The sequence below is a fragment of the Mchenga conophoros genome, linkage group LG19 (genome assembly GCF_057382185.1).
Source record: "Mchenga conophoros isolate Kocher_MC1m ecotype Shallow Benthic linkage group LG19, M_conophoros_male_GT1.1, whole genome shotgun sequence".
NCBI classification, from domain to species: Eukaryota; Metazoa; Chordata; class Actinopteri; order Cichliformes; family Cichlidae; genus Mchenga; species Mchenga conophoros.
This window is the reverse complement of record NC_140544.1, coordinates 6018409-6045843: the sequence shown is the minus strand read 5'-3', so window position 1 is coordinate 6045843 and position 27435 is coordinate 6018409. Positions and strand designations below refer to the sequence as shown.

General features: G+C 41.3%; 1 protein-coding gene across 2 annotated transcripts in view; it reads left to right on the top strand.

The window, feature by feature from the left end:
- Positions 1-27029, top strand: part of brf1a (BRF1 general transcription factor IIIB subunit a) — a 125476-nt gene extending 98447 nt beyond the window's left edge. For both annotated transcript variants that reach the window (XM_085256274.1, XM_085256273.1), the window contains 3 exons: positions 10980-11031; positions 22714-22873; positions 24993-27029. In XM_085256274.1, the coding sequence (XP_085112400.1) occupies positions 10980-11031; positions 22714-22873; positions 24993-25030 (250 nt within the window). In that variant the 3' untranslated portion in view covers positions 25031-27029. The remainder of the gene's footprint in view (positions 1-10979; positions 11032-22713; positions 22874-24992) is intronic.
- The last annotated feature ends 406 nt before the right edge of the window (positions 27030-27435 follow it).

Here is a 27435-nt window from a genome sequence, read left to right as displayed (position 1 = left end):
GAGCTGACGTAATGACACGTTGTGCAGCAGAGTTGGGTATAATCTGTTTTCTATGCAGAGGCTTTTCTGGCTTGGAGATTTGACTTTATTTTATTTGCACTGTAATCTTTTAGATCTGAGTGAGAACTCTTCTGTTGGAGGTGAAAGGGCATTTTCACTGCTCGAGCTGCACCGTCACACAGGAGAGTCGGCAGTCACGTGAGAAATGACTGTGAGGCGAGAAATGTAATTTAAGCATCATGTCAAATCATGTAATTTAAGTACCAAAGTGTGCACGGGATAAAAATCATCTAGAGTTTATTTTAGAAAACGAGCGTGACTTTGTCGCCACAAGGTCTGGCTTTGAGTGTGTTGCTGCTGTTAACTCTTTGATCTTTCAGACTTATGACTGATCTGTTTGTGTAGATGGGGGTTAATAGCTTGTGATCCTCCCCATTTGTGTGATTAGTGGCGTGGAAGACTGTGATCCTCCCTCTGGTCAAACTAGCAGCCTTTGAAGAAGCACGCACTCAGTGTCCCTGCTTCATAACACCGTGACACCTCACGGTACACTCCAAGTTCATTTTGTTAACAAAAGTAGTAATATTTTAATATTCTAACTCATAGTTTTAGTCTGAAGTCTAATCGATGACCTGCATTCGTATGCAGCTTGTTTGTATGATTGGTGAAGTTCATTGTCTGCTGTTTGTTTTGCTAAGAAACAACTTGATGAAGCTGTCAAAATTTGTTAGCAAGCTGGGTCCATTTACTGTGATGATGTGATTTGTGCTAATAAAATACCCAAATTTCACTTCTCAGCACTGGAGGCCCATCTTCTTCTGATTTATGCTCGAATCATTCATAGGTCAGTGCTAAGTGGCCTTACAAACGAAAATGGTCAGGTTTAAGTACTGACTGAAAATGAGTGTAAGAGCCTGGAGAACTATTGCTCAAGAGCACTTCAATAAAAAGAGCAGATGTTTCTGTTTCTGGCTGAGGTCTAACCTCTATTGTTTATGTGGTCAGGTTGGTATAATATAGGAGGTTTTCTTAATCCTTTATCTGGTTAAATAAAGAAATTAAAAAACTACATACAACTTTTCCACGTTTTTCTACATTTCTGTTGAAATTTAAAATCGACATAAAAAAATTTAATTAATTTTTATGTGTGAATTAAACATTTGTGGTGCAAATAATTTTAAAAGAAAACCAAACTAAAATATCAAACTTAAACTTATTTATCATGAGCCTGAAAATCAAAATACATTCTCATTAAAAGGCCAACTCAAAATTACTCGCACTCCTTCCTTGTTCCTCCACCAAAAGCTGGGCTGCATGGCTTTCTTGTCACACAACTCTCATTAATATGTGTGTGTGCGTTTAGCCCACAGCCGTTAACAGCCACCCGTCTCGCTGAATCTCTAATCTCTGTTCACAAGACTGGTCATGCTCCCCCAGAATATCTGCAAAGGAAGAGCCCAGCGCCACAGTAAGCAGCTGGGTGCTAACTGACCCAGAAATCCCATCCATCTGGAGAAATGTCACAGCTCTCATCAAATGGCCACGGATGGGTTAGTGGGTTATTAAATGCGGCCCTGTGTGTGCATGTTTCTGTGTGTGTGTGTGTACCAGCTTTCACAAGTGCATTAAGAAACTGATGGAAATCCCCCAAAAATGAAGGCGCTAATTTCACCAGGAACATCCACGCAGCATTGTTGCAATGCACAATACAAACGAAAAAGTCTGTGACGATGTTCTTCATCTGTTTCTTGCTGTTAAGCGTTGAGCTCCTTCTGAACCTTGCTTGTTATTTGACATGACAGACTTCAGTACGGACCTCATGTGCCTGTTTGTTTTTTTTGTTGCATCATTTATAGTCTTGTCTTTACTTTAGCCAGCCAAAGTGAACTTGTATCAAAGGTCTCACTTGCAGAAGGCTCAAAGTTGTGAAAGCAGTCGCACAACTTAATTTCCCAAGTTAATTATGACATGATGTGCAACCATTTGTTAAAGATGAGCAATGTTGGGAAATAAAATGGGAAAGGTCCAGTGTTTTTGGGGAGTTTGAACCATACCAAGACTGAAAAGTCAGTATTTTCAGTTTCATAGACCAAGTTACTGATGATGTTTTTACAAATGCAATCACATTTTTACTTTGTTTCATCTAACATAGCTGCAGCAGCGTGTCAGATTGTAAAAGTGAAATGAAGAAAGTAATGTCATTACTAGGTCCTACATATGATTAACTTCATGAAGTTATTAAGAAAAATCTCATTACTGTGGAATGAGCCCACTTTGCCTTTCATCAGCAGTGGTTGGCTGAGAATTTTGAGGTCGTTTGGAAGCGTGTTCTTGAAAACTTGGAGAATTTCCTACAGTTTGTCTGTAGATTTAAGGATCAGAACATGGTATCTTATCACCTGCAGTATCAACTGTTATTCAGCCCAAGTTAAACTAATCCCAACTTTGAGGCGAGCGATTGAAGGAACCACCAGCAGGAACGAAGGATAGCACACAAGATGGTTCGTTATTCAATTAGAGCCTGTAATGTTCACGAGCTACAGATCTGTTTGATATTTGGACAGAGCTAAGGTTACCTCACTGTCCTCTGTAATCCTGGACCGATTCCTTGAAGATGAGATCAGATCTCATTGTGGGCGAGATCATCTTTTACAGCACTCCTCGTTATTGTGCCTGAAGAGAGTTCAGCTGAATGTCTGATTGAAGCCTAGAATGACCCTTAAAACGCTTTTCTGAACTGAGCGGTTTCTTTCATGTTTCAGGCCTGCTATTGGGACAGTGACTGGGTGTGCATCAGATGTTAGCGAGGGTATGTTAGCGAGGGTGGTCTTTGCCTAAGCAGCTACCCTTGGAAAAACCCGCATAAAATTATTCTATTTGTCAAACCAAATCTTTGTTGATATATTGAGGTGTCAAAACTCATTATCAGTGGCACAGCAGAGGTTGTCAAATGTCTGTTTTATGGGTGAAAGAGTTAGTAGCGTTAGAAGAGTTAGAAAGTATCGACTGGACCTCTGAACATGTAGTTCTGTGGTATCTTCCTGTGGATCATATTGTCCGGTTTAACCATGTTACATCCATAACTTGTAGCAAAGTAAATGACCCTTAAGTGTGTTTGCAGACAGAGAAACACGTGCTGTATTAAACCTAAGTTTAGGGTAGATCAGACCAGTTACCCGGTCCTGGTGTTCGTATGCCCTCCAGGAAAAATACAATTTTGTCACATTTGATGGAAAATATCTGAGTTACTTCACACTGCTGTTTGTACAGAAGTACAGATTCTGCAGTTGTGTGTTACAGTGGCTGATTGTGTGTTTGACGGTATGCAGATTTTCAGGATTGTATTGTGCTTCTTCCTTCGTGTCTTTGCATATAAACAGCCATCTATATAACCCTTCACCCTTTTGAATCTGCAGTACCAGGTACTGTGTGTGTGTGTGTGTGTGTGTGTGTGTGTGTGTGTGTGTGTAATGGGGTTAGTGCTGGATGGACTGGCCAGAGAAGAAAACACAATCAGTTCTTTTGGCTGAGTCTGTGTCTCCTCTTGCCAAGCTGCACACCGGCCCACAATGCACTGCAGCCTGAATGGACACGAATCACAGGCACACACTCTTTGTGGGGGAGTGTGTGTGAGGCTGTATTGTGCGTCTGTATTTGTGTGTCTGGGAAAGTATGAGTGGGCACTGCAGTTTCTTGTGTGTGTATATGTGTGGGTGATTATGCCTGATTTAATTGTGCCGAAGAGCTGAAGGAGTGTGTGTGTGTGTGTGTGTGTGTGTGTGTGTGTGCGTGCGTGCGTGTGTGTGCGCACGCGTCTCCAAGGATCTAGTCCCCAGCTGGAAAATCGAGTTGGAAGCTCAGATTATTATCATCTTTTATTTACATCCGCGCTCATCGCAGAACTAATTTTATTCAACCCCCAGTTTGCAGATTATCTCCCCTCCTCGCCTCCATCCTTCCTCTTTGTTATCTTATTGATTGGATTATTGTACGAATAGTGAAATTATTCCCTTATATTGGTTTTGCCTCAGTTCATTTGCGGAGAAATGGAAGTTGATCCGAACGCAAAAAAACAAACGGGTGCAATCATCTCGATTTAAAAAGCAGAGGCTCGTAGAAACATCCCTCCTCGATGCTAACGAGCAAAACAACAACAAATGTCCCGCGAACGCCGGCGCACAATGGAAACGAGAAGAGAGACGACATACTGCAGAATGATTAGAAGCTCTAATGACGAGCAGAGTTATTGCAAAATGAAAATGGCTCCGCTGTAGGAAATGAAATCATGGGGGAAGCGAATGTGGTAATGGAGCGAGTGTGTATTTTGACTTTATACACACCATAAACAATCAGAAGAGTCTGTTCAGTGACAGGTTGCTTCTCCCCAAGACAAGAACTAACAGACTTAAAAACTCCTTTGTCCCACACGCCATCAGACTGTTTAACTCCACTCGCAGCAACGGGTTTCATTAGGAAATCTGACTCAGTGTAAGGCACTCCTGAGACTCTCTGTATGAATTTGAAATGAAAACATTTGTAATAGTGTACAAGAGGAAGAATCAGATTCAATTCAACCGCACAGTTTTATTTAGCTCATGTGCGGTTGCAAATTTGAAGGTTTTTAAAGGACCAGTTTGTCCGATTTTCTCCCGACATACATGACAAAACTTTCACTAAAAGCTGTTCATGAATAATCAGTGTTTGTGACAACAACAACAAAAAATCAGTCACTACGTCAAACTTACTAATCCAAAAATTATGACATGCAACAGAAGTTATAGAAGTTATCTGCATAGTTACAATAGCAAGTGCTTAAAGTGTCAGATGAAGTGTATGTCATGGTCATTGACATGCACTCCAGCACATCACTCCACATAGATTACTTTTTGATAGAGATCGGTGGATCAATCTGAATATTGATACTATTGATACCAATGCTGTGGTTGTAACTTTTAACCCTGAATTGTGTTAAAAGTTAGTTTTCTTAAAATAAAAAGGATATGTGACACACGCATTCTGAAAAATCTGAACCATTTGTGTTGACTGTCACGTCTATTTTATTTATAGCTTTATTTCACATTTAAGCAACAGAAGTTGCCCCTCAGTGCTTCAGAGACAGACACGTTTATGTTCCAGGTCTAAAAAAAAAAAAGTTTCAAAATAAATGAAAAGCTGATGAACAGTGATGGGAATAACGGCGTTACTTTTTTCAGTAACGAGTAATCTAACTAATTACTATTCCTATCGTTACAACTAATGGTAAATGATTCTTATATAGCGCTTTTCTACTCTCCCGGAGTACTCAAAGCGCTCTATACAACATGCCTCATTCACCCATTCACACACACTCATACAAGCACTTCTAAACACAAGTGCAACTAATAAACATTCACACACATTCACACTCCGATGAACGCATCGGAGGGCAATTTGGGGTTAGTATCTTGCCCAAGGATATTTGGCATGCAGACTGGAGGAGCCAGTAATCGAACCATTTATTTTTCAATAAACAGACAGTTGAAGCTGTGTTCAGCCTCATCTTATATCAGTTGCACGGAAGTAGCTGTAAGTAATCTGGACGCTACAGCTTTAAGCAGCTGCGCGCTCCCGTGGACGGCAATCACGATCACTGTCTAGCACAACACCTGGAGCTAAGGGAGCAAAACAATCACATGAGTGCTGCTGTTTGACTGAGGGAGAATAAAGTAGTCGTGTTAAGCCAATCACATGACCACTTAAAGATAAAGCATCAAGGTGATATTTACCAGTTTTTAAATTGTGTTGATAGGCCACGTAAAACCAGAGTCATGATAAACAATATATACGCGCCGTTTTTTCCTCAATAGTTTCGTCACGTTTACTGTCTAAGGACAGCGCAGCGAGCACTCTCTGCTTATGAGCAAAAAAAACCCCAAACAAAAACAGAAGTTTTAGGAGTGAAGGCAAGAGAGAGACAGCAGAAAAAGAGAGTTTTGAGATGTGAGAGATTTGTGACGTTTAGCGTGTTTGGAGTGTGTAGTTCATGTTGTCTTGTGTAGTTAGTGTGTAGTTTGGATAGTTTTATGTTGTGTGTCAGAACAATGAGGCGACTGCTGTCTCCAGGTAGAAACAGGAGTGATGCACCTGCTGCTGTCAGACCTGCAGGTATCAGGCTGTGATGTTCTCCTTTATAGTGGACAGAAATATTTGGAGTGGCACAAATAATTTGTGTGGCATCTTATTGAATGCAGAACAGATTGTTCTGTAAATAGTTTGAAATGGTTATTTAAAAAAATCAAGGTAAAAGGTAAATGGATGCAAATAACTTTGTTGTTTGCAAAACTTGTGCATAGGACTTTAAAATTGACAATTTATATTTGCATTTAAAGTTATGAAATATGATTCATTAAACATGTTTAGTGGTTGTTACAGTGAAAAATATAACTTTTTCTACTCTGATTTTATGTTTTTTGTCTGATTTTAGATAAATTGTGTTAATACAGTATGTCAAAATGAAAACATAACTGTAAATTCAGACACGTGAGGTTGTGCTGAAAAGGATGATACCAAACAAGGCAAAGTAAATAGTTTTTAAAGGTGAAATGTAGAGGAAACATCAAAAGTAGTTAAAATGGCCAATTATACCCTGGACCCCAGAGGGTTAAACTTTTTTTAAAGTAACACAATGGTTACTTTTTGAGTAATTAATTACTTTTAGAATATTAACTCAGTTACTTTTTTGAAGAAGTAACTAGTAACTATAACTAATTACTTTTTCAAAGTAACTTGCCCAACACTGATTATAAACTATATTATAAATGTATTTTATTAAAATGTGTTCAGAATTTGCAAAGTCATGACACACTGCTCTCCCCTACATTAGCAAGTATTGTTATCAGTCGCACAAATCAATAGTAGAACTTGTAGTATTGCACAGTACTACTTTTTAAATGTACCCAAAGACATACAGGCAGAGGTATCATTTCCAAAATGTGTTTTATTATATCCTAAAAAAGACAAATACATGATCATTAAAATAAGCTATTTTAAGAAATAAGTGAGGCCATAATGCTGAAATAAATAATGTCATAACTCAAAAAAGTGACCTGGACAAATTTATTTTGCTTATGCAGGTAGCATGCAAAGTCATTTAGGGAAAAATGATAAAACTGCTATAAAAAATAAAGAAAACTACACTCCAATTTCACTAACCCTGTCCTGAGACAGCCTACGTGTCTAAAATGAGTGGAAAGAACTGCCCACTTACTTTTAGTCCACTCCTTCTCCATAACGTATCAGTTAATATTTATCCAGATTCTTCATTGATATAAACATTAAGAACAATATACATACTTTTATTTCTGATAACATAATATTTACTCTACATAACACACAAGTTATTATCATACTGACTTATTTTTACAGCTCCAAAATCAAAGCCTCTGGTTTTTGGAGTGTTAATTTTAAATGAGTTGTATGCAAAACTACATCAGAGATGCAGTGTCACATCTGTTTTTTTTCCTGGGATCATAGTTTAATATTTGGATGTTCTATCATTTGGCGATTATCAAACACTAAGTCTAAGTACAGCTGATGGGGAATCTTGCTTTTGGTCTTTGTGTTGTCTTTGGGGTTTTTTGACAGCACATGTTGTGACAATCAGTCTTAACGCTGTGGAGATGTTTCAAGTTGACAGCCTCTTGGGGTAACATGGTTTTCTTTATAAATTTCATGGTGGTCTATCAACCACTGACAAGATATTTTAGTCTCAGTCAAAGTGGTGGAAGAGCTGAGAGCGGTATCAGCACTGGAGAGGTTAAAACTGCTGTTTCCACAGCACTTACTCGACTCTTTTAACCTTCATTGACCTCAGTTAAATTGTCTTTATCTGTTCATTCGAGGAGCATTGGTGTTCTCATAGCCCTGTGACTCTAACCTTTGACCCCACTCGCTATCAGTCGCTCTAACTGTTGCAATTACAGGAAGTGGTTTGATGTCAGCCAGAGCACCGATTTAAAATTAGATTTTTTTTCCTATTTACAAAAATATCAAGCTCATGAAAAGGTATTCCATGTGTTATGTAAAGTGTCAAAACACTGACAAACATCCCCAGGGTGTTACCCCGTTAACACCCTGGCTTATTCATTCACTCACTCACAATGGCTTTAAATCAGGGAAACATTTGTCATTGTCTTAGTTTACAAATTTATTACCAAAGGTAAAATGTTCACACCTTTCACTCCTTTTTCTTTTTCCTATCAGTATGCACGGCATATCTTCCAAATGTGATTATGAGCGACTGAGAAACCTGCTGAAAAGAACGACACACTCGTCTTCAAACAGCTGGCACACTAGCTACGAATGCACCACGACTGGCTGCTACGTAGAATTAAACTCCATTATGTAGAACTGTTGCAGCTGATTCAGCTAATTTGTGTTTGGCTTCACTTAGCAGCACAACACAACAAAGGTTAGCTAATTAAGACTGTTTATCTGGAGGAACTACTGCCTTAGTTCTGTGAGGAACAACCTTGGAATAATCAGTCAACACTCCTGAGTCTGTTTTTCTTCTTCTTCCCATTCTGATATTTCTGTGCGCTCTTTTCTTCCTTTCTGCTTTTCTCTTTCTGCTATTAGCTGATCTTATTCTTTAATATTGTTTTCCTTTGTTCTCTTAATCCAAGCACCTTCCTTCTCTTCAGGCTTCCCCCGCGTTCCCCCTCCATGCCTCCCCATGCCCTCACCCAATCTTTTTCCTCATTCGCTCCCGTGCTGTTTTGCCCTCTATCCCTTCTTCTTCTTCTCACCCTTTTGCCCCCTTCCACTGCCTGTTGCCTAACGACATCACTTCCTCTCATGGTTCCACCGTCCCTCCCTCTTTCCACAGTGTCCAGGTCAGGGCTCATGGGAGCCAGTCTTGTCTAGCACATATACGGGGCCCTAAATAGTTCTCTCAGCGGGGAGCATTTCGCCGGCCTGGCTGGGATTTTATAATGAGCTTTGAGAAAGGAGGAGGTGGGGGGAATGATGATGTTGGGGGGTGAAGATGCCACATTCACTTTTACCCCTCCTCCCCTTTCCCCCCGGTTAAAGCAGATTAATTAAAAGCTCACTCGCGCTCTGCGTCTTATCAGTGAGATTTGAGCACTTTACTGTAAGCCTCTAGGGAGAGCTCAGCGCCGGGCCGGGTGGGCAGAAAATGGGGGTGGGGAGCCTCGGGAACAATGCTAATTCCAGCCAGTGGGGTGGTGGGACGGCTGCTTAGGAATTACTGCCAGTGGTGCGTTCATTGCTGATTATCTCCGCGACTGTCTAGGAAGAGATTGCACTCACAGAGACAGACAGTCGCTCTGCCTGTCACTCACAGTTTGGGCTCATTTCTCATTCACACCATTTTTTTTTTCTTTTCCTTTTTTTTATCGCAGTTGCCTAGAAATGTGAGCTAGTCGCCCTGAAGCCAACAGAGACCAGCTGCACTAAGATAATACAATGCTCTACCTGTGTTGTGTCAAGAGTTAAATGCTGCATCAGCGTCAAGTACAAATAAAATGTGCTTTTTTTTCCTGTAAGAGTGGTTGCAAAGAGCCATCCGACATACAGCAATGTTCTGCTGTCCCATCTGTCCAAATGGCAACAATGAGCAGGAACTGGTATCAGCAGGAGCTATTGTCATTACAATTTTTATTAATGATTATATCAGCCATTATTTCATCCCCAGAAGGCTGCTGTGATAGCTCGATTTCCCTTGTTCCTGTTCTGCTTAAATTGACTGTAAAAGTCCTGATTATTTAGTGGAGCACAAAGGAGGTCCTTTATTATTAGTCATGCTAGCAGTGTGCTTTTACATGCTCTCCAGCACATTGGCTTAAACTGTAAAATGTCAACAACAACAACAACACCGAATCCCTTCACCACTAGCTTGTACTTGTGGGAAAATGTTACTATACTGGGTATGTTTAGGTAACACCTTGCTAACATGAGCTTACTGAAGATAAACGGGTATGTGAATCTGTTAGCCAATCAGGGACAAAGAGAGAGGACACGAATGCGGTGGAAGAAAGAAACGAAGCTGAGCAGAAGCAGGCAGGCGGTGTCCTCGCTGCTGAGGTTAACAGTGAAATGTAATCTGAACTGGCCTCAGAATAGAAGATTTTATTATCTTCTAATGTCTGGAAAAATAATGAATATCTTACTTTCAGGCTTTTAGGGGTTCATAAAATCCGCACATTTAATCCTCTTGTAGACTCACTGGCATTTCAGATTGTGCTTCAGTTTGAGTAATGGAACTCATTTTCTACAGTCGTGCAACTTCAAGGTCATAAAGCCCAGCCGCTGTTAAAAATCAAGGTTAATTTTAAGTATTTTATGTCATTTCAGTGTTTGCTGTTCAGCACTGTTAAAACAAAGGGGAGCCCATTAGTCTGTAACCTTTGTAGGCAATGTGTTTGCTTCACTGTAGGACTGCTGTGCTGTTCAGTTCATTTCAGTTTTATTTATAAAGCACTAAATCGCAACAACAGTCACCTTAAGGCACTTTATATTGTAAGGTAAAGACCTACAGGGACAGTGTTTGTCCAGTACTGATGAATATTGCTGGTTGCACACACAGACTGTGTGAACGAAGTCCAGATGTGTTGGTTGGTTTGGTTGTTGTGGAAGCTGCTGTTTATGGGGTGCCATATAACATCAAATAATCTAGTTACAACACCAAGGAGATAGAGTCAATGATTCCACTTAAGAAGCACGTTTACAACCCAGTTCCAAAAGAAGCTGGGATGCTGTGAAACCGCAAATATCATTAACCCGATTTTATTCACAAAAGAACCTAGAATACATAGAAAATGTTTCATGTTTGAGTTTGATGTTAGCAATGTGTCAAATACAAGCTAGCTCCTCTGCCTCACTATGATTAGTAGGACTTATGTTGAACAGTAATAAAACAAATGAGCTAAAGAAAATAAAGAAGGCTAAGTGTGATGATGTTGCTGTCTGTGTTGCAGGCTACAGCCATTCATCAGCGGACAGCCCAACAAAAAGCTGGCCACGGAGCAGGTAAGTTTCCATTCATCTTCACTGCATCTGCTCTTCCTCTCCGACACTCTTGTGCACTACAACACTCGCTGCCCCGCTGCTCCTAAAATGCACGACACCTCAGTCACCATGTCGATCAGTCGGTTAACTTCTCACGTTTACTTTAACACACTCACTCAGGTTCAGTCTTCCTTTGCTTCACTGTATTTTGACTGTGCTGTGTGAATAAGAGTATTTTCAAGGGGAAGAGCAGCCTTGATATTCCTTACAGTGAAAGTGATAAAGTAACCAGATTGATGGTCCAGTCTTGTCATCACTGCTTTACTTCATAAAAAAAGGCTTTTCCTGTGAAGTCTATGTGAACCAACAGGGAAGCGGGTTAGGCAATAATAAGGCTTGCAACTTAACATTGAGCAATTTTTAACATTTTTTCACAGGGTGGGGGGGGACGACAACCACTGCTGCCAAATGAATACCTCTGAGTTGTACTGCACTGTGGGTGATGCTGCAAATCAGTGAGCAGGAAAGCTTTATAACAAATTGAATTTGTGATGTAGAATGAGAAAGTACCTGGATTTATCCTGCTTCTTTCACATGGTTTGTCATAATTGGTTTCTCAATTGAATTTCCTATTACATATAATGATAAGTGATTATTTATAAATGTGTCACTAACCTCAGTGAAGCAGAAGGTCTGGTCCTTATTTGTGTATTCAAGGTGATCACCATAGCTTGTGAGGGTGAAAAAATCTGGTCATTTAAGTAGCAGAGGGGGTTGTTGATTGGTTTTAACTGCTTTAGTTTTAATGACATTAACAGCAGGTGCACTAGAGGAGCAACGAAGAGACAAACCCGAAACAGGAATGGTTTTAAGGGTGGAGGCCACTGACGTTTTCCCTTCCTGATCTTTTCTGACTGTTTTCACTTGTTTTGCATTTGGCTCGAGTCAGTGCCACTGCTGGTAACATCTGGTAACATTAGACAATACCTGGACCTTACAGAGGTTCCACAGGTAGTCCAACTTCTCCATGACGGCACATTAATAAGTGACATTTTCAGAAGTTTTACTCTGTCTCCCAGAACAGTCTGAAGAGCATGGCTTAGATGCCAGGAGACAGGCAGTTACTCTAGGACAGCTGGACAGGGCCATAGAAGGCCTTTAACCCATCAGCAGCTTGCATCAGCACTGGGAGCTACAAAAGTACCTCTAGCAGGTCACTGGTGTGAGTGTCTCTGACCAAACAATCGGGAACAGACTTCATGAAGGTGGCCTGAGGGCCCAGCGGTACAACCTCTAGTGCAGGGGTCTCCAACTCCAGTCCCCGAGAGATGCTTTTCATTTGATTCAGCTGTGTTGGAGTGGGGGTGCATCTAAAAGCTGTAGGACCGTAGCGCTCAAGGACTGAGTTGGAGACCCCTGCTCTAGTTGGCCCTGTGCTCACTGCTCAGCACCGCGGTGCCTGATTTGCATTTGCCATAGAATACCAGAACTGGCAGGTCTACCATCTGTTCTTTAACAGGTGACAGCAAGTTCACCCTAAACATGTGACAGACATGTGAAGGGGTCTGAAGAAGCCATAGCTAAGGGGGCACATAACCTCTATAAACTAGGCAACAGAACCCTGACTGCCATTAGGTAGTCACCTGACCAATAGAAACGCAACTCAACCCAATAGACATTATGTTTTGCTCCATCCGATGCTGCCAGGTTACCCCTCAGAGTGTCCGGGAGCTCAGTGATGCTCTGGACTCATCATGTCATTAGGAGGATGCCCCGATGTTGTCAGCCATGCATACAAGCATGTGGGAGCCAAGCAGAATATCGAGTACTATATCGTCAAAATGGACTAGCTTGACTAGTTTATTTTGAAATCAGTCCTCTGTGGGTTTATCGTTTTCATTTCCATCAAACGACATGGCGTCCTTGTGTTCCTAACACATTACCCGGTTCATATCAGTATAGATATCTGGTTCTTGTTCTTTTTGGCTTTTGTTTGAGCAGTGCATATTAAGATGCAGATGAACTGTGACACAGAATACGATGTAAATCTGCAGAGAGCCTGAATTAATCAGAGGAGTGATATAAATTAGGCTTCACATAGCCACGCAGTTGTTGTTGGTTGGATACATTTATTGTTGATTTTGGTCTTTTTATGTTTGTTTGACAATAACCAAACTACCATGAACCTTTGACTGTAGCAGACTTATTGTAAGTCTGTGTCAAGCTCTCCTGCTCAGCCAATAAAAGCTGATTGCTGATTTCTGCAGAGCAGGCAGCAATAAATGTGTGAGAGGTGAACCGCTCTGTGTCTTTGTTTGGCCTTGCTATATTACTCCTCCTTCACTCTTTCTTTCTCCCGGGCATTGACTGCTTCTAAAAATTTTTTTTGACAGACTCTTAAAATAAATATAGCCTTAAACTTGAACATAAAAATGTCTTAAACAGCAGCTTCAGGGTTTTTTTTTTTTGGTTTTTTTTATCACACTGCAGTGATACAGTAGGCTTTTGTTGGCCAGTTTCCAATCAGTCCACACAGAAGGAGTTTACTTTCGCTAATGTGTCTTATCTCCTTTACTAAACTTAGTTAGACTTCTTGGCTTTGAACAGTTAGTTTCCAAATGTCCTCGTTCTGACCATTTATAGCTTCATAGCTTTCCATTCAGAAATGGGGCAGTCTCTTCTGCTTTGATTTTTAATTTGATTTAAATTGGACTTCATTTCAGTCGAGGGTAGTGTTACTAGTTTCAAAGTCTTAAATGTAGCTTTCTTGACTTCTTCTTCCTTACTTTTTTCCATATCTCATTTTACACTTCCCTAACAGTCTTTTAATCCCTTGTCATTCTCATTTCTTATATAATTTATTTCTCTCTTTTCACAGCTTTTTCCGTGTTTCTCTTTTTTAACCACTCTGTAGAGAAGCAGCAGGAGTTTGACTTGACGTGCAGGGTTTGGGAAGTAAAAATGTCAGTTTTTTTTTTATTTTTTTATAGTTGAGATCAGCTGACTGACAGTCGGACCATTTACAGGATTATGTGGATGAGAAATTCTGTCAGTGGAATCATAAGTATAAAATGTGAGCTCCTCCATTAGAAAATACCTGGTTTTAGAGCAGCGCGTCTCGGCTCCTGGCAGTTCCATCTCCTCACTCCTTGCTGTGGCCTGCGAGTAGCAGAACTGTTGATGATTGGTAATTGCCGAGGAATATCCCGGGTTAGAAGATCCACAGTGTTGTTGGGATTTAACACCAAAGACTGACCCACATCAGAATTTAAGTAGTGAGTTAATGAGCTCATAGGAACTGACTTGGTACTTGTTGGAGAAACCCTTGTTTGCAAAGCACAGCGGTAGGAGCTTTCTTGTTGTTGATCACCAGGTTTGCAAACATCTCAGGAGAGATTTTGGTCGTCTCCTCTTTACTGAAACTCTGTCCTTTAAGCTTCTTGGCTGCTGCTAGCCACATCAAAGTTTCAGCTCCCTCCACAGATTATCTACAGTGGGGCAAAAAAGTATTTAGTCAGCCACCGATTGTGCAAGTTCCCCCACCTAAAATGATGACAGAGGTCAGTAATTTGCACCAGAGGTACACTTCAACTGTGAGAGACAGAATGTGAAAAAAAAATCCATGAATCCACATGGTAGGATTTGTAAAGAATTTATTCGTAAATCAGGGTGGAAAATAAGTATTTGGTCAATAACAAAAATACAACTCAATACTTTGTAACATAACCGTTGTTGGCAATAACAAAGGTCAAACGTTTACTATAGGTCTTTACCAGGTTTGCACACACAGTAGCTGGTATTTTGGCCCATTCCTCCATGCAGATCTTCTCGAGAGCAGTGATGTTTTGGGGCTGTCGCCGAGCAACACGGACTTTCAACTCCCGCCACAGATTTTCTATGGGGTTGAGGTCTGGAGACTGGCTAGGCCACTCCAGGACTTTCAAATGCTTCTTACGGAGCCACTCCTTTGTTGCCCGGGCGGTGTGTTTTGGATCATTGTCATGTTGGAAGACCCAGCCTCGTTTCATCTTCAAAGTTCTCACTGATGGAAGGAGGTTTTGGCTCAAAATCTCACGATACATGGCCCCATTCATTCTGTCCTTAACACGGATCAGTCGTCCTGTCCCCTTGGCAGAAAAACAGCCCCATAGCATGATGTTTCCACCCCCATGCTTCACAGTAGGTATGGTGTTCTTGGGATGCAACTCAGTATTCTTCTTCCTCCAAACACGACGAGTTGAGTTTATACCAAAAAGTTCTACTTTGGTTTCATCTGACCACATGACATTCTCCCAATCCTCTGCTGTATCATCCATGTGCTCTCTGGCAAACTTCAGACGGGCCTGGACATGCACTGGCTTCAGCAGCGGAACACGTCTGGCACTGCGGGATTTGATTCCCTGCCGTTGTAGTGTGTTACTGATGGTGACCTTTGTTACTTTGGTCCCAGCTCTCTGCAGGTCATTCACCAGGTCCCCCCGTGTGGTTCTGGGATCTTTGCTCACCGTTCTCATGATCATTTTGACCCCACGGGATGAGATCTTGCGTGGAGCCCCAGATCGAGGGAGATTATCAGTGGTCTTGTATGTCTTCCATTTTCTGATGATTGCTCCCACAGTTGATTTTTTCACACCAAGCTGCTTGCCTATTGTAGATTCACTCTTCCCAGTCTGGTGCAGGTCTACAATACTTTTCCTGGTGTCCTTCGAAAGCTCTTTGGTCTTGGCCATGGCGGAGTTTGGAGTCTGACTGTTTGAGGCTGTGGACAGGTGTCTTTTATACAGATGATGAGTTCAAACAGGTGCCATTCATACAGGTAACGAGTGGGGGACAGAAAAGCTTCTTACAGAAGACGTTACAGGTCTGTGAGAGCCAGAGATTTTCCTTGTTTGAGGTGACCAAATACTTATTTTCCACCCTAATTTTCGAATAAATTCTTTACAAATCCTACCATGTGAATTCATGGATTTTTTTTTTCACATTCTGTCTCTCACAGTTGAAGTGTACCTCTGGTGCAAATTACTGACCTCTGTCATCATTTTAGGTGGGGGAACTTGCACAATCGGTGGCTGACTAAATACTTTTTTGCCCCACTGTATAGTACCGAGTCTGGAGACATGCTAGGCCACTCCATAACCTTAATGTGCTTCTTTAGCCACTTCTTTTTTGCCTTTGCATTATATTTTGGGTCATCGTCATGCTGGAAGACCCGTCCATGACCCATCTTCAGTGTTCTGGCTGAGGGAAGGTGGCTCTCGTTCAAGACTTTATGGTACGTGGCCCCGCGCCTTGGCCAATCTATGCGGTGCAGCCATCCTGTACACTTAGCAGTGTGTGTTACCAGTGGTGTTCTTAGTGACTGTGGTCCCAACTGCCTTCAGGTCATTAACAAGCTCCAACCGTGTAGTTCTGTGCTGATCCACCACCTTTCTCATGATCATCCTCACATCAAGATCATGCATGGAGCTCCAGAGCGAGGGGGGCTGATGGTCATTTTTATATTTCTTCCATTTCCATGCCGTTCAGGCATCGTGCAGGCCGACGATCTTGTCCCTGACGTCCTTTTGGGATGGAACTGGGATGGATAAACTGTTTCTTTGGACAAGTGTGCTTTATACATGCAACGAGCTGAGATCAGGTACTCCTGATCTCAGCTCGTTGCTCGTTGCATTAATTGATAGATGGTAGTCGTCACATGGTAGTGTCAGAATTCTTCCTGGTATTCACGTATTTCACTCAAAGTCACGCAAATCACTTTGTAACTTTTATGTAATGTGTGCTTTGTATTTTTTAATTTATTTTTTGGTTGATATTCTGTGTCCATTAACATAAAACTACAATCAAAGCTAGAAACTGTTCATTTGTTTGGAAGTGAGCAAACTTATAAATTCAGCAGGGGGTCAAATACTTGTAACTGTATAAAAAGCTCTGTAATATTTTTGGCTGAAAAAAAAGAAACACTATTATTATTTTTGTCCAACTTTTAAGATTATTTAGCAAACATGTTATTGAGATTGATGTTAAATAAAACACTTCTGTTAAGAAACCAGCAGTAAACACAGTCACACATGCTGTTGAGAGAGTGCATGCTGGTTTGTGTCCCATATTTGAAGACTTTATAGAAATAAAGTGAAGTTATTTAATGTGGGGAAAAAAACAACCCAAAAAGCTTTTGAGTGAATTTGTCATATTTGTGGCTCTTGTGGTGTTAATGATGTTAAAAACAACTAAGTTGAGGGGAATTAACGATATCACTGAAACTGTAAGTTGCCGTTAAAACTTGGTGAAAAACATGCCAGCGAATCATCTGCTTTTTAAAATCTCCCAACTTTTCTTTTCCCCCCCAAGTCCTGCAAATCTCTGCCTGCTTTCTCTTTCCTCATCTCTTCCCGTTATTGCCTCACTCTGCTGCTGTCCTCTTTTTTCCCATCGCTCTTCTTTTCATATTTCCTCTCTTTCCTCCACATTCCTTCCAATCCCTTCGTCTCCCCCCTCTCCTCTCCTCCTCACAGCCTTTGTCTCCCTCGCCATCATGTGCTGCTGGCAGCCCTGAATAGAGTAGCTCAGGGAGCTCAGGCTCTGTCAGCTAGGAAGAAAACATTGCCACAAGGGGCTGGGTCAACAAGGCTTGTTACTTAGCAACCCCCCTCACCTTCCCTTGGGAACTGGAAGCAAACGGCCGTCGCCATTGGCTGCGGCTGCTCATAGCTCGCAGCTCATGTTATGTAATGTTGGCATTTGATTCCAGCAACAGGGCCAGATTGAAAAGCGATGTGTTCTTTGAGCTCTACTTGCCAACCTGTTCTGTTTCTGTTCGTTGCCTTACAGTAACCAATTTCCATCACCCTCTCCAGCGACCCAGCAATTAGTCTGTACAGTTTTTCCTTTTTTTAAAGCCAGTCGAGGGAGGAAATGATCAGTTTACTACAGAGAACTTGAAACTGGCGCAGCTGTTCTTCTCTGCCCTTTCCCCTATTTGTCTACTCATGTTTAGGCTGAGCATCAGGCTGGAGGAGGCAGAAGGCAGCGCAGTTAAGAGATGTGGGGATTTTCAAAGAAGCTTAGAAATCTCAAAAGGGTGATGAGGTCACAGGAGGAAGGGCTTTGAGCTGTGCACAGCCTCGCTGGTGTTGCAGATATAGCCTGCTTATGCAAGCAATAATTTTGGCAAGTGATGGCCGAATGTATTTGAAGTATTCTCAATGAAGCTTTCCGGACAGCGATAAAGTTCATGATGTGCACCAATTTTAGCTCATCCTGCAGAAACACAGCGACCTGCTCCCTCACCCCAGGAAAACACCTTTACTGTGATAAAATTGATGCAGAAAGATGAAAATATGCAAAACCTCTGCTTGATCGGCATGGTTGTGGCTCAGAGCGAGCTGTCTACCAATGAGAAGATCAATGGTTACTTCAGTCTGTGTGTTGAAGTATCGTTGGGCATGATAGTGAACCCCAATTTGATTGGGTGAATGAGACTTGTAGTAAAAAGAGCTTTAAGTGCTCAGTTAGAGTAAATAGGACTATAAAAGTATCCGTCCATTTACCCTTCCTTTACCCATCCACACTAATTCACACATGGATGCTAATAATGCAAACAAATTTAAGTGGTCTATTAAATGTCATTAACCTGGATACTCTCAGTCTAACAAACAATTATAAAGTTTTGATTGTTGAGCGACTGATTGTTTGTAGGATCTTGCTGTGTGATCCGATCCAGCTGATGAGCCACTGTAGCTCAAATTACCAATAACGTTAATGCTGGTAGTGACAGGAAGTCGTCAGAATACAGAGTGGATTGCAGTTTGTTGTATGTGGGGCTGCATAGCTGCAGACCAGGACCAACACATTATTAGGCAGCTGGTCATAATGTTAGGCCTGATCAGTGTAGTGTTACACATTCTCCATGCCATGTGCACTAATGCACCTTTACACAAAAACAAGCATTAATACGAGGTAACTTTTGAACTAAGTATCGTTAAAAGTTTCACATTTTTATAGACCTCAGTCCACTCCACACATGAAGTGATTTCCACTACAAAGTCATGATTGTATCCATTGTCCATGGCTGGACCAAGGAATGTTTTTTTGTTTTGTCCCTTGCATACATGAATTTCTCTAGAATCTCGGAATCTGTTAATGATGAAATCTGCAAATTGATTGTACAATAATAATCTGAAGAATCTGCACATGCAGTTCATCAAGGAGCGGTAAACTCCTGCCCTTCTTTACTTCAGAACAACTGAGCGTGTCTCAAACGCTCTTTTTAAATTCAAGCATGTTACTAATTGGTGGAATTATTCGTAAGATGTTCCATGTTTTCTCCATCTGTTCTCAGCATTGCACAGCTTTTTCCTTCTCTTTCTTTCTTTGTGGTCCCGGCCCAACTTTGAAATGTGTCCATTTTTCTAAAAATAATTAAATAGCTCTGACTAAATGTCTGCAACTTGATTAAATTCAGTTACAGAATTTGCAAGTCATGGAATTAATTTTTAGTTACTTTTTAGAAAGCTTTGCTACTATTTTGGAAACGGGGATGTAGATGTAGTGGCTGGCATTATCCAAAACTCTTATTCCACACTGTGGTTTGTTCCCTTTAACTCTTTTTTTTCCTGCTGTCTTGTGCATGAGTAACTCCAGGCTATCAGATGTCTACATCTTCACACCAATAAAACCTTCTGAGCGCTCGTATTCCCCGGTTGCTTTCTCGCTCCTAACAACCAATTCCCTTGTTAGAGGGCTGAAGCTTAAAGTAAGCTAAAATAGTAGATATTCGACCGCTGGAGAGCTTGCTTTGAACATGCAACATGATATTTGTAGTGGAACATTATCTCTGTGTAATTATGAGCAGCAGTGCTGAATAGTTCACACCAACACAAAGAAACTTCGTGTCTGTCCCTCGTCACAGCTTCCTCTCCTCTCATCCTGACCCATTTAACAGCTCTCACCTCCTAATTAGTCTGGAGCACCGTTTTTATGTCGTTATGTTTTCTTTTTAATTATTTTTTTATTTCCCCCACATTATGACTGCTGTTCAGCGGCAGCTAATGAGCTGGTGAGGTTAAAGCCAGCTGGTTTCCACTGTGAGGAATAAGAGGAAACAAAAGAGAAGCAGAGAAGGGAAAGGAAGGGATAGCAGAATGTTTTTGCACTGGATTTATTTATTTTTTTAATTTATTGTACAATCATTTGGTATTTATCCAAATCTGAGGATGGAAAAAGCACAAGTCTAAGCCAAGAGAAGAAGCAGTGCATAAAGGAACAATCGGAGAGATGGAAAAAGCGAGAAAGGATGTGGGTAGAATTATTATTATTATTTTAAATGAAGCAAAACAGACGAGATGTGAAATAAAAGAAAGGTGGGAGGAAAGCAAGGAAGGATGGAGGAGGAAATGAAAATTGAAGGGGGAGAAAGAAGGCAGGAATGAAAGGCCCAGCAGGAACTCCTACAGGTTTTAGCCGAGGAGAAAAGAAATATCTCTCCGTCACACTGTGGACCCTCCACCGGCCTCTGCTCCAGCTTTATAATTAGCCCTGGCTCAAAGGAAGGCAATAATGTGTAGGTTCCCTTGTAGCTGCAGTTATACAACTGCATGAGTTCCCTCTAAACAACATTTTTTTTATTTTAAAGACATTTGCAGCAAAAAAGCGAGACTTGAGTTTAGACGTTGTATTATTGTCTAGCTTATGGCAGCCTGGAAAGCAGAAAAAAATATAATACCCATGCACATCTGGCCTCCCTGGTGCAATAGTCTGTTTGATATCTGTACTTTTCATCACTAAGCAAAATAAATAAAACTCAGATTGGAGTGAAGATGTGATTGTTCAGAATGAGACTGGAGGTACTCCAGTGTTTTCCAAGGGGAAATTTTCTTTGTCTTACAGGGTTGAATATATCGACACGGAGCGTAGTATGTGTACCGGAGTTTAATTTGTTTCTACTACCGTAGGGTCATTTTGACACACTGACATCAGCGACATGAAGCTGTATACCAAACATCTGGACCAAGTCATCACTTAACTTCCAGTGGTTGGTGGCTTATTAGGTATGGATGGACGAAGCAGAGGTTCCCCTGCTGGACCGTGGTCAGCACGTTTTAATATCCAGTTGTGTTTTCTGCTCGTAACTTTTCTTATTTTCCTAAATGCTGCAGCTTTGTTTTCAGTTTGGTTGGTTTTGCTTGAGTTTCATCTGTTTGCAAGTGCTGCTTGTTGAAGCTTGAAAAGCCACCATAAACTGCAGTTCTGCTTATCCAGCTACAACAGGAAGCTTAAAAAGTTGTTTTTTAACTCTTGCCTCATGCACAAAAAGCAAAAATCAATAACAGCCATTCTCCATAAATGCACTGATCAACCATTACCTGCCTAACACTGTGCAGCTCCCTGTCATACCTCTGGGCGTGTCTGCATCCCAGTATAGCAGGACAATGTTGACAGCAGAATGGCTCCTTTGCATTGAGAGGTGGGGACTTGATCTTGAGCAGGAATGTCAAATTCATTTTACATGACAACAAACTTAGAAGTCCAAAATGTGCCCACTTTCACATTGTTCAAAGACATCCAGTGGGCCATATTGGAACCCTTTTAGGGGCAATTTTGGCCCACAGACCTTAGGTTTGACACCGCTATTCTAGAGCATTCCACGAATGCTTGGAAGTAGGATCTGGTGGCTTTTTCCCAGTGTTACTTGGGTTAACCTTGAGTAGTGTTTGTTCTGCTGGAGGAGACTGCTGCTGTCAGGGAGTGCTGAGTGCAGTTTACAGTTTATACATATTTAATCTCTGGTTTGATTTGTTTTCCTTTTTTTGAGTGGGGTTGCTTGATGGGTCATGAAGGCAGACAGCTCTACATTTGTACTGCTGACATTTGTTTCATCATCGATTCCACACCTGGAAAATGGTCCCCTCAGAGTCCTTTCCTTCCACCGAGTCCTTTTTTTTTTTTTTCCCACCTATACCACTTGTTTACTTTCTCCTGCTGCTGCCGTCACGCTGCCTACATTTCCTGCAGTTTCAGGTGGGTTGATTTCTGATCAAAAACAACTCTGTTTTTGTCTCCCAGCGTGCGACTGGAAAGACTCCGCCGGTTCAGAGTCACCTGCAGTTGCCCTCGAGGGGAATTTATCACATCTATGCACAAAACATGTGACAGCTCAACCCAGACAATGTGAAAAGCAGTGAAAAAAAAGAAAGGGCACTCTAATTACATTTTTGTCCCTCATGCTCACCCTTAGCCCTTCACTTTTAATTTCACAGGCTTCTGTTTTTTTATGAACTTTGAAGGGTGTTTTTACCCCGAGGCTCTGATTAATTTCTCATCCTTTCATATGATACCGAGTGCAGTGTAGACTATGCAGATTTAAAAAAAAAAAAGAAAGGCAGAATCTAAAATGAGGTAATAACTTGTTGTAAGATAAGGTTGTGGTCGCGCTCCGATGCTGTATTTAGTCATATGTGGAGAAGTGCGGCAAATGAAACCTCTCACCACGGCGCGTACCCTCCACCTGCCCTACAGCTCCACACCTCCACACCATCACAGATACTACGCTGTTTGTTATTTTTTCATTTTAAAGGAAGTGGGGCATACGAGATCAGATCTGGCTTAGATTTCCCGAGGGCGAACTTGTGTCCTGCCGAGGAAAATATTAAAAATACTCAACGATGCATGTCTGCTCACAAGCAACAATATTTCCTGTTTGTACAGATCGGCAGCTCCAACCCCCTGCCGCTGCCCGTTGAAGCCCCTGCCAGCGGGGTGGTGGTGGAGAGCGGGCCAGTTGTGTATGACGACGTCCCCGGTGATGAGGAAGAGGATGAGGAGGACGAGACTTGTGTCAGTGCCTTGGAGATGCTGGGCAGCAATGGTGGGTTTAACCTGTCTGCTATCTTCTGACTGAAATGTGTAGGCTGACTGAGGCTACAGCTTTCTGCATAAACAACCTATTTAATATCCAAAAGTAACAAATCCAACTACATTTTATTTTCATGCACACCTTTCTGGTTGAACAGTTTCATCTTTTGAGCATTAGTATGATTTCATTTGGCTTCTTGATGAAAGCAAATCCATGCTGTACCACATCGCTTTTGTCTAAGTATATGTTCGTTGAGTATGTTAAGGAGCTCAGGTATCTCTGGGTTTTATTCACAAGTGACAGAAGAAGGGAGCCGGAGATTTACAGGCTGTTGCTGGACTTTGAGGTAAAGCGGTGTGAGTGAAAAACCTCGGCGATAGCCTGAGCTGGGTAGTGACAGAATGATGAGATCGTCAATACAAAGGGCAGAAATGAGCTTTCCCCACGGGCCGTCGGGGTTCGGCCTTAACAATAGGTGGAGGAGCTTGGTCACTCGAGAGGGTCTCAGAGTAGAGCTGGCACTCCTCTGCATCAAATCAGGCATTTAAGGTGCTTTGGGCCTCCTGGATGCTTCCTAGAGGAAGTGTTTCAGGAACGTCCAGCCGGGAGGAGACCCCAGGTGGCTGGAGTAAGGAGGTCTGGTTACCTCACAGGCATGAAATAGTGATTATAATCACATAAAACTATTGTCTGAGTAAATGACTCAGTTACTGTTGTCTCCATTTACTACGTCTGAGTAACTTTTTGCAGCTTTTTAGCTTTAAGTCAACACATCGTCACAATAAAGATGCATGCCTCTAACCACTTTGTGTAGTTTGCTCTGCTGCATCTATGCTAACAATAACTTTCACATTAAAAATGTTTTTGGTTAATTGTTGAGAATAACTTAATGAGAAATCACACTGAACTGATAAAAAGCGAATTAAAGTCAGGAGCCAGGCGGCTCTGTAAACATGGAGGGAAATGATGAAATGCTGATGGAAGTGAGAATTCCTCAGTGCAATTTCTCATCTTAACGTTTGACTCTAGTTGACACTTTGAGTGGCAGACTGCTTTGTCACTTCTCAGTAAGACTAAATGTGTCTGGACTGTGAAACAGTTGGAATCGTTTTTTTCTTTCTTTTAATGAATCTGTCTCTCTGGGTCTTGGCTCTCTTTCTGCTCGGACTCCCGGCACGTTTTAATGAGCCCTCGGTAAGATTACATTTCTTCGCTTTATGTCTCAGGCTGTTAAACTTTAAGGTCTGACTCTGCTGCAGTAAAAAAAGTCCTGAGCTGTTTAATTGATTCCTGTAGGGGGGCTCTTTGTTTATTCTTGGCCAGAAGGTCAGGGTCAGCCTTGTCCAGCCTCTGAAGCTGGACGAGGCTGGGGGCTCAAAATGAATGCACTGAAGATGACACCAGAAACCAAAATGGTTTCGTTCCAGGCTTCAAACATGTTGATTTTTACATTTTGATGTAGAAGTCACTAGAGAATGCCTTCTTTTAGAGCCAGCCTCAAGTGGTCATTAGAGGAACTGCAATTTTTGTTACCAAACTTTTTCTTGATCTTTTACTTCCACTTACCTTTTTACGCTGAAACTTATGTCTCTAATCTGTATGGGTTGGACAAAAAATGAGGTTGCAACCTCAGTGTTAAAGTTCAAACTGTCATAAAAGTTGTATTTTTGCCAGAGCAGTGTTGCCGGATCACACTGGAAGAGTAGCATTAGCAGTAGAAGAAATTAAAACTTGGCTGTTCGCAGAGTTTCGGCACACACCAGGAAGTCTTTATGGATGAGCATGCATCTCGGAGGCTGCTGCAGAAGTTCAATCATTTCATTCTGACTAGAGATACCACCAGCTGACTGCAGTTTCCCAGAGATCTGAGAACATTTTATTTACTTGCATCTCAGAAATCCATTTTGGCTCCAGGCCATTAGGATAAGAAAGGAAGGGAAGGATTCCCTGTTGTTATGCAAAATATACGGTCCAAATAAAGTTCCTTTATACGTCTTCATTAAAATCTTACCAACTTGTCTCCACTGACACATTTTATGTGATTTTCAGAGTGCGTACCGCAGATTTCAACACCAAGTCATCATTCTTCATTCAGTGTATCTAAACCCTCTATTTCTCCCCCACCCTCCAGATTACGGCTGTGACGGAGATTACGACGATGGATTCTAGCGGCAGTCCCTCTCGGTTGCTATCCTCAACTAGTGTGGACAGTTTTGAATTCCCAAAAGAATCAAATGTTTACTACGGGACACTAAGTGGCTGCAGCTACAGATGGTGGAAGCTGTAATGGCGAGCTGAATGGGAAATTCCCATCAGGAATAAATGTGTGCGAATAAATAATAATTAAGCTCCTCATTCCATTTGGTGTCCCAGCTGGACTGACCTGGGAAGACATACTTACTGAATGCTACCAGAGATGGTTAGGTGGAAGTGAGTGGTGCATATGTATTTATCAGTGCAGGACACTGGCAGACTGTAGTGCTCACACTGCGCAATCAAGGGTTGTGCTTCCAGTAAGAACTGGCTTAGATATTTGGGCTAAAGCAGAGGACCTGCAGCAACTTGTAAATGAATCAAATGAATCAATGAAGTCAAAAGGTTCTTCTGATTTGTAAGCTGGTAGACACTTGCCAGCACTTGCTTGCTTGTTTTGCCTGACAGTGAAACTGGACGTCCTTGACTTCAGTCAGTTCGGCTGATAGTACAGTGAACAGATTCGTGGATACATTAACTGCAGTAGAAGGACAGCTAGTCTACGCTTGAATGCATTGTAAAGACCAGTCAGAGCATTAAACCACTAACTTCCAGGGCCTACCAAAACCACTCTACCTGTCAGGATATGGGCATCAAACCTCTGAGTTAATCTTGAGGTGTTTGGTGGTAACTTTAAATGCTGCTGGAACAACAGTCGTGAATGTAGACCTGTTATAAAAAGTTGTAACTACTTTACCTAAACTGAGCCCAGTTTGAAAAGTGTGTTTCTCCTGACCTGCAAATACCAAAGCAGCGGTGATGTTGAATGGATGAATGTTCACAAATGAGTCCCTCAGATGTTATAACACAGCAAAAATAAACGGATCACTGCATAACCTAGTCTGCTTAAAGCTACACTTTGAATTCTTAACACTTGACCGCGCGTCACTTCCTCTCAACTATAGCATCCTTGGAAAAACAAGCAGGTAGCGTGAGATCAATCATCAGTATTTGCCAAGCTAACATCGGTTTTCTGAATGCCTTATCGATTTAGCAGACAGACGCGTGCTGTCTGCTTAAACCCAGTATTACATACACGTTGCCTTCAATATGTTTGAGCTAGGTTATGGGTTATGTGCGAGTAAGGATGTCATTTTAATTTAAAATGGAGTTGGTTAAAGGAATACAATATTTGGATTTGTTTTGATTTTGCTGTCGATTTGGTTTGTACTTGTCTTAATTATTTATTGATTTATTTGGTTATCTATAATTAACGCATGAGATGGTATCATCTGATTTTCCTTGTATTCCTTATTCCTGTTGCAGACTACAGAGGTATTTCTGCAAGATTATATTTTCCAAATGAATAAGGGAGTTCAGCCAGAGTGACGTCTGTTTTTTTTGTTTGTTTTTTTTAATGAATTTTGTGTTGAAATGATGAGTGAAGCAGACTGTGGCCTTTTCACTGTATCCACATAACAGTATTTAATGATGCATCCTGGTTCACCCTGACTGATTGCTGCTGCTGCTGAGTCTTCATGTTACATCTGCCTAATGTTGTGTACCTTTACTGCTGCAGTAAAAATGCACTAAATGGATCCAAAAATGTTTTTTGTTTTGTTTTTTTGTCTGGTTTTTGAGAAATGTCAAGTGACGATGTAAATGCTTTCTCCACATCGCATCTGCTGTTTCTGTCCTGAGATGTTCTTTGAGTCCACTGTGTTCCCTCCATAATACAGTCATTATTTTTGTCATTTTGCCTTTCTACACTACAATGGATTTGTCTTTCAGCCTTTTAAATTAAAGGAATGAACAAAATATTTCACCAACCACTTAAAATTAGAGCTGGTTTTCACAGGCTCAAACGTATCTGGACTAATGTTTGATGAACACGTTCATGGAAAAATGTGTTTGTAATTTTGTCATTATTTCATGACAAACTTAGGAAATAAAACTCTATGGTATAATCCAAAAATTTGCGTTGAAATTAATAAATGTTTGTGAGAACATATGCATACAGTACATACAGTTGAAGTGAAGCAAATGTTTTGAATGTCCACAAAACACGGCTTACCTCAAGATGCAAAAATCTGATCTCCAGAAAGATAAGACTGCTAGAAAATACATTTTAAAAGAGTCTTGTGCAATGATGGAACAAGCTTCTTTGGACAGATGAAATCAAAATGAACTTGCAACGTGTGATGAAGGAGTAGTTCATGATCCACAGTACACCACATCATCTGCCAAACATAGAATAACTGATCTGCGTGCTTTCATTTCCAGTATTTATTGATGCTATGAATAAAGTGATCTCTAAACTTCAGAAACAGTGAGAGCTTCATTGTTCAAATGAATGACCCAAAACATACAGCATGCATGCC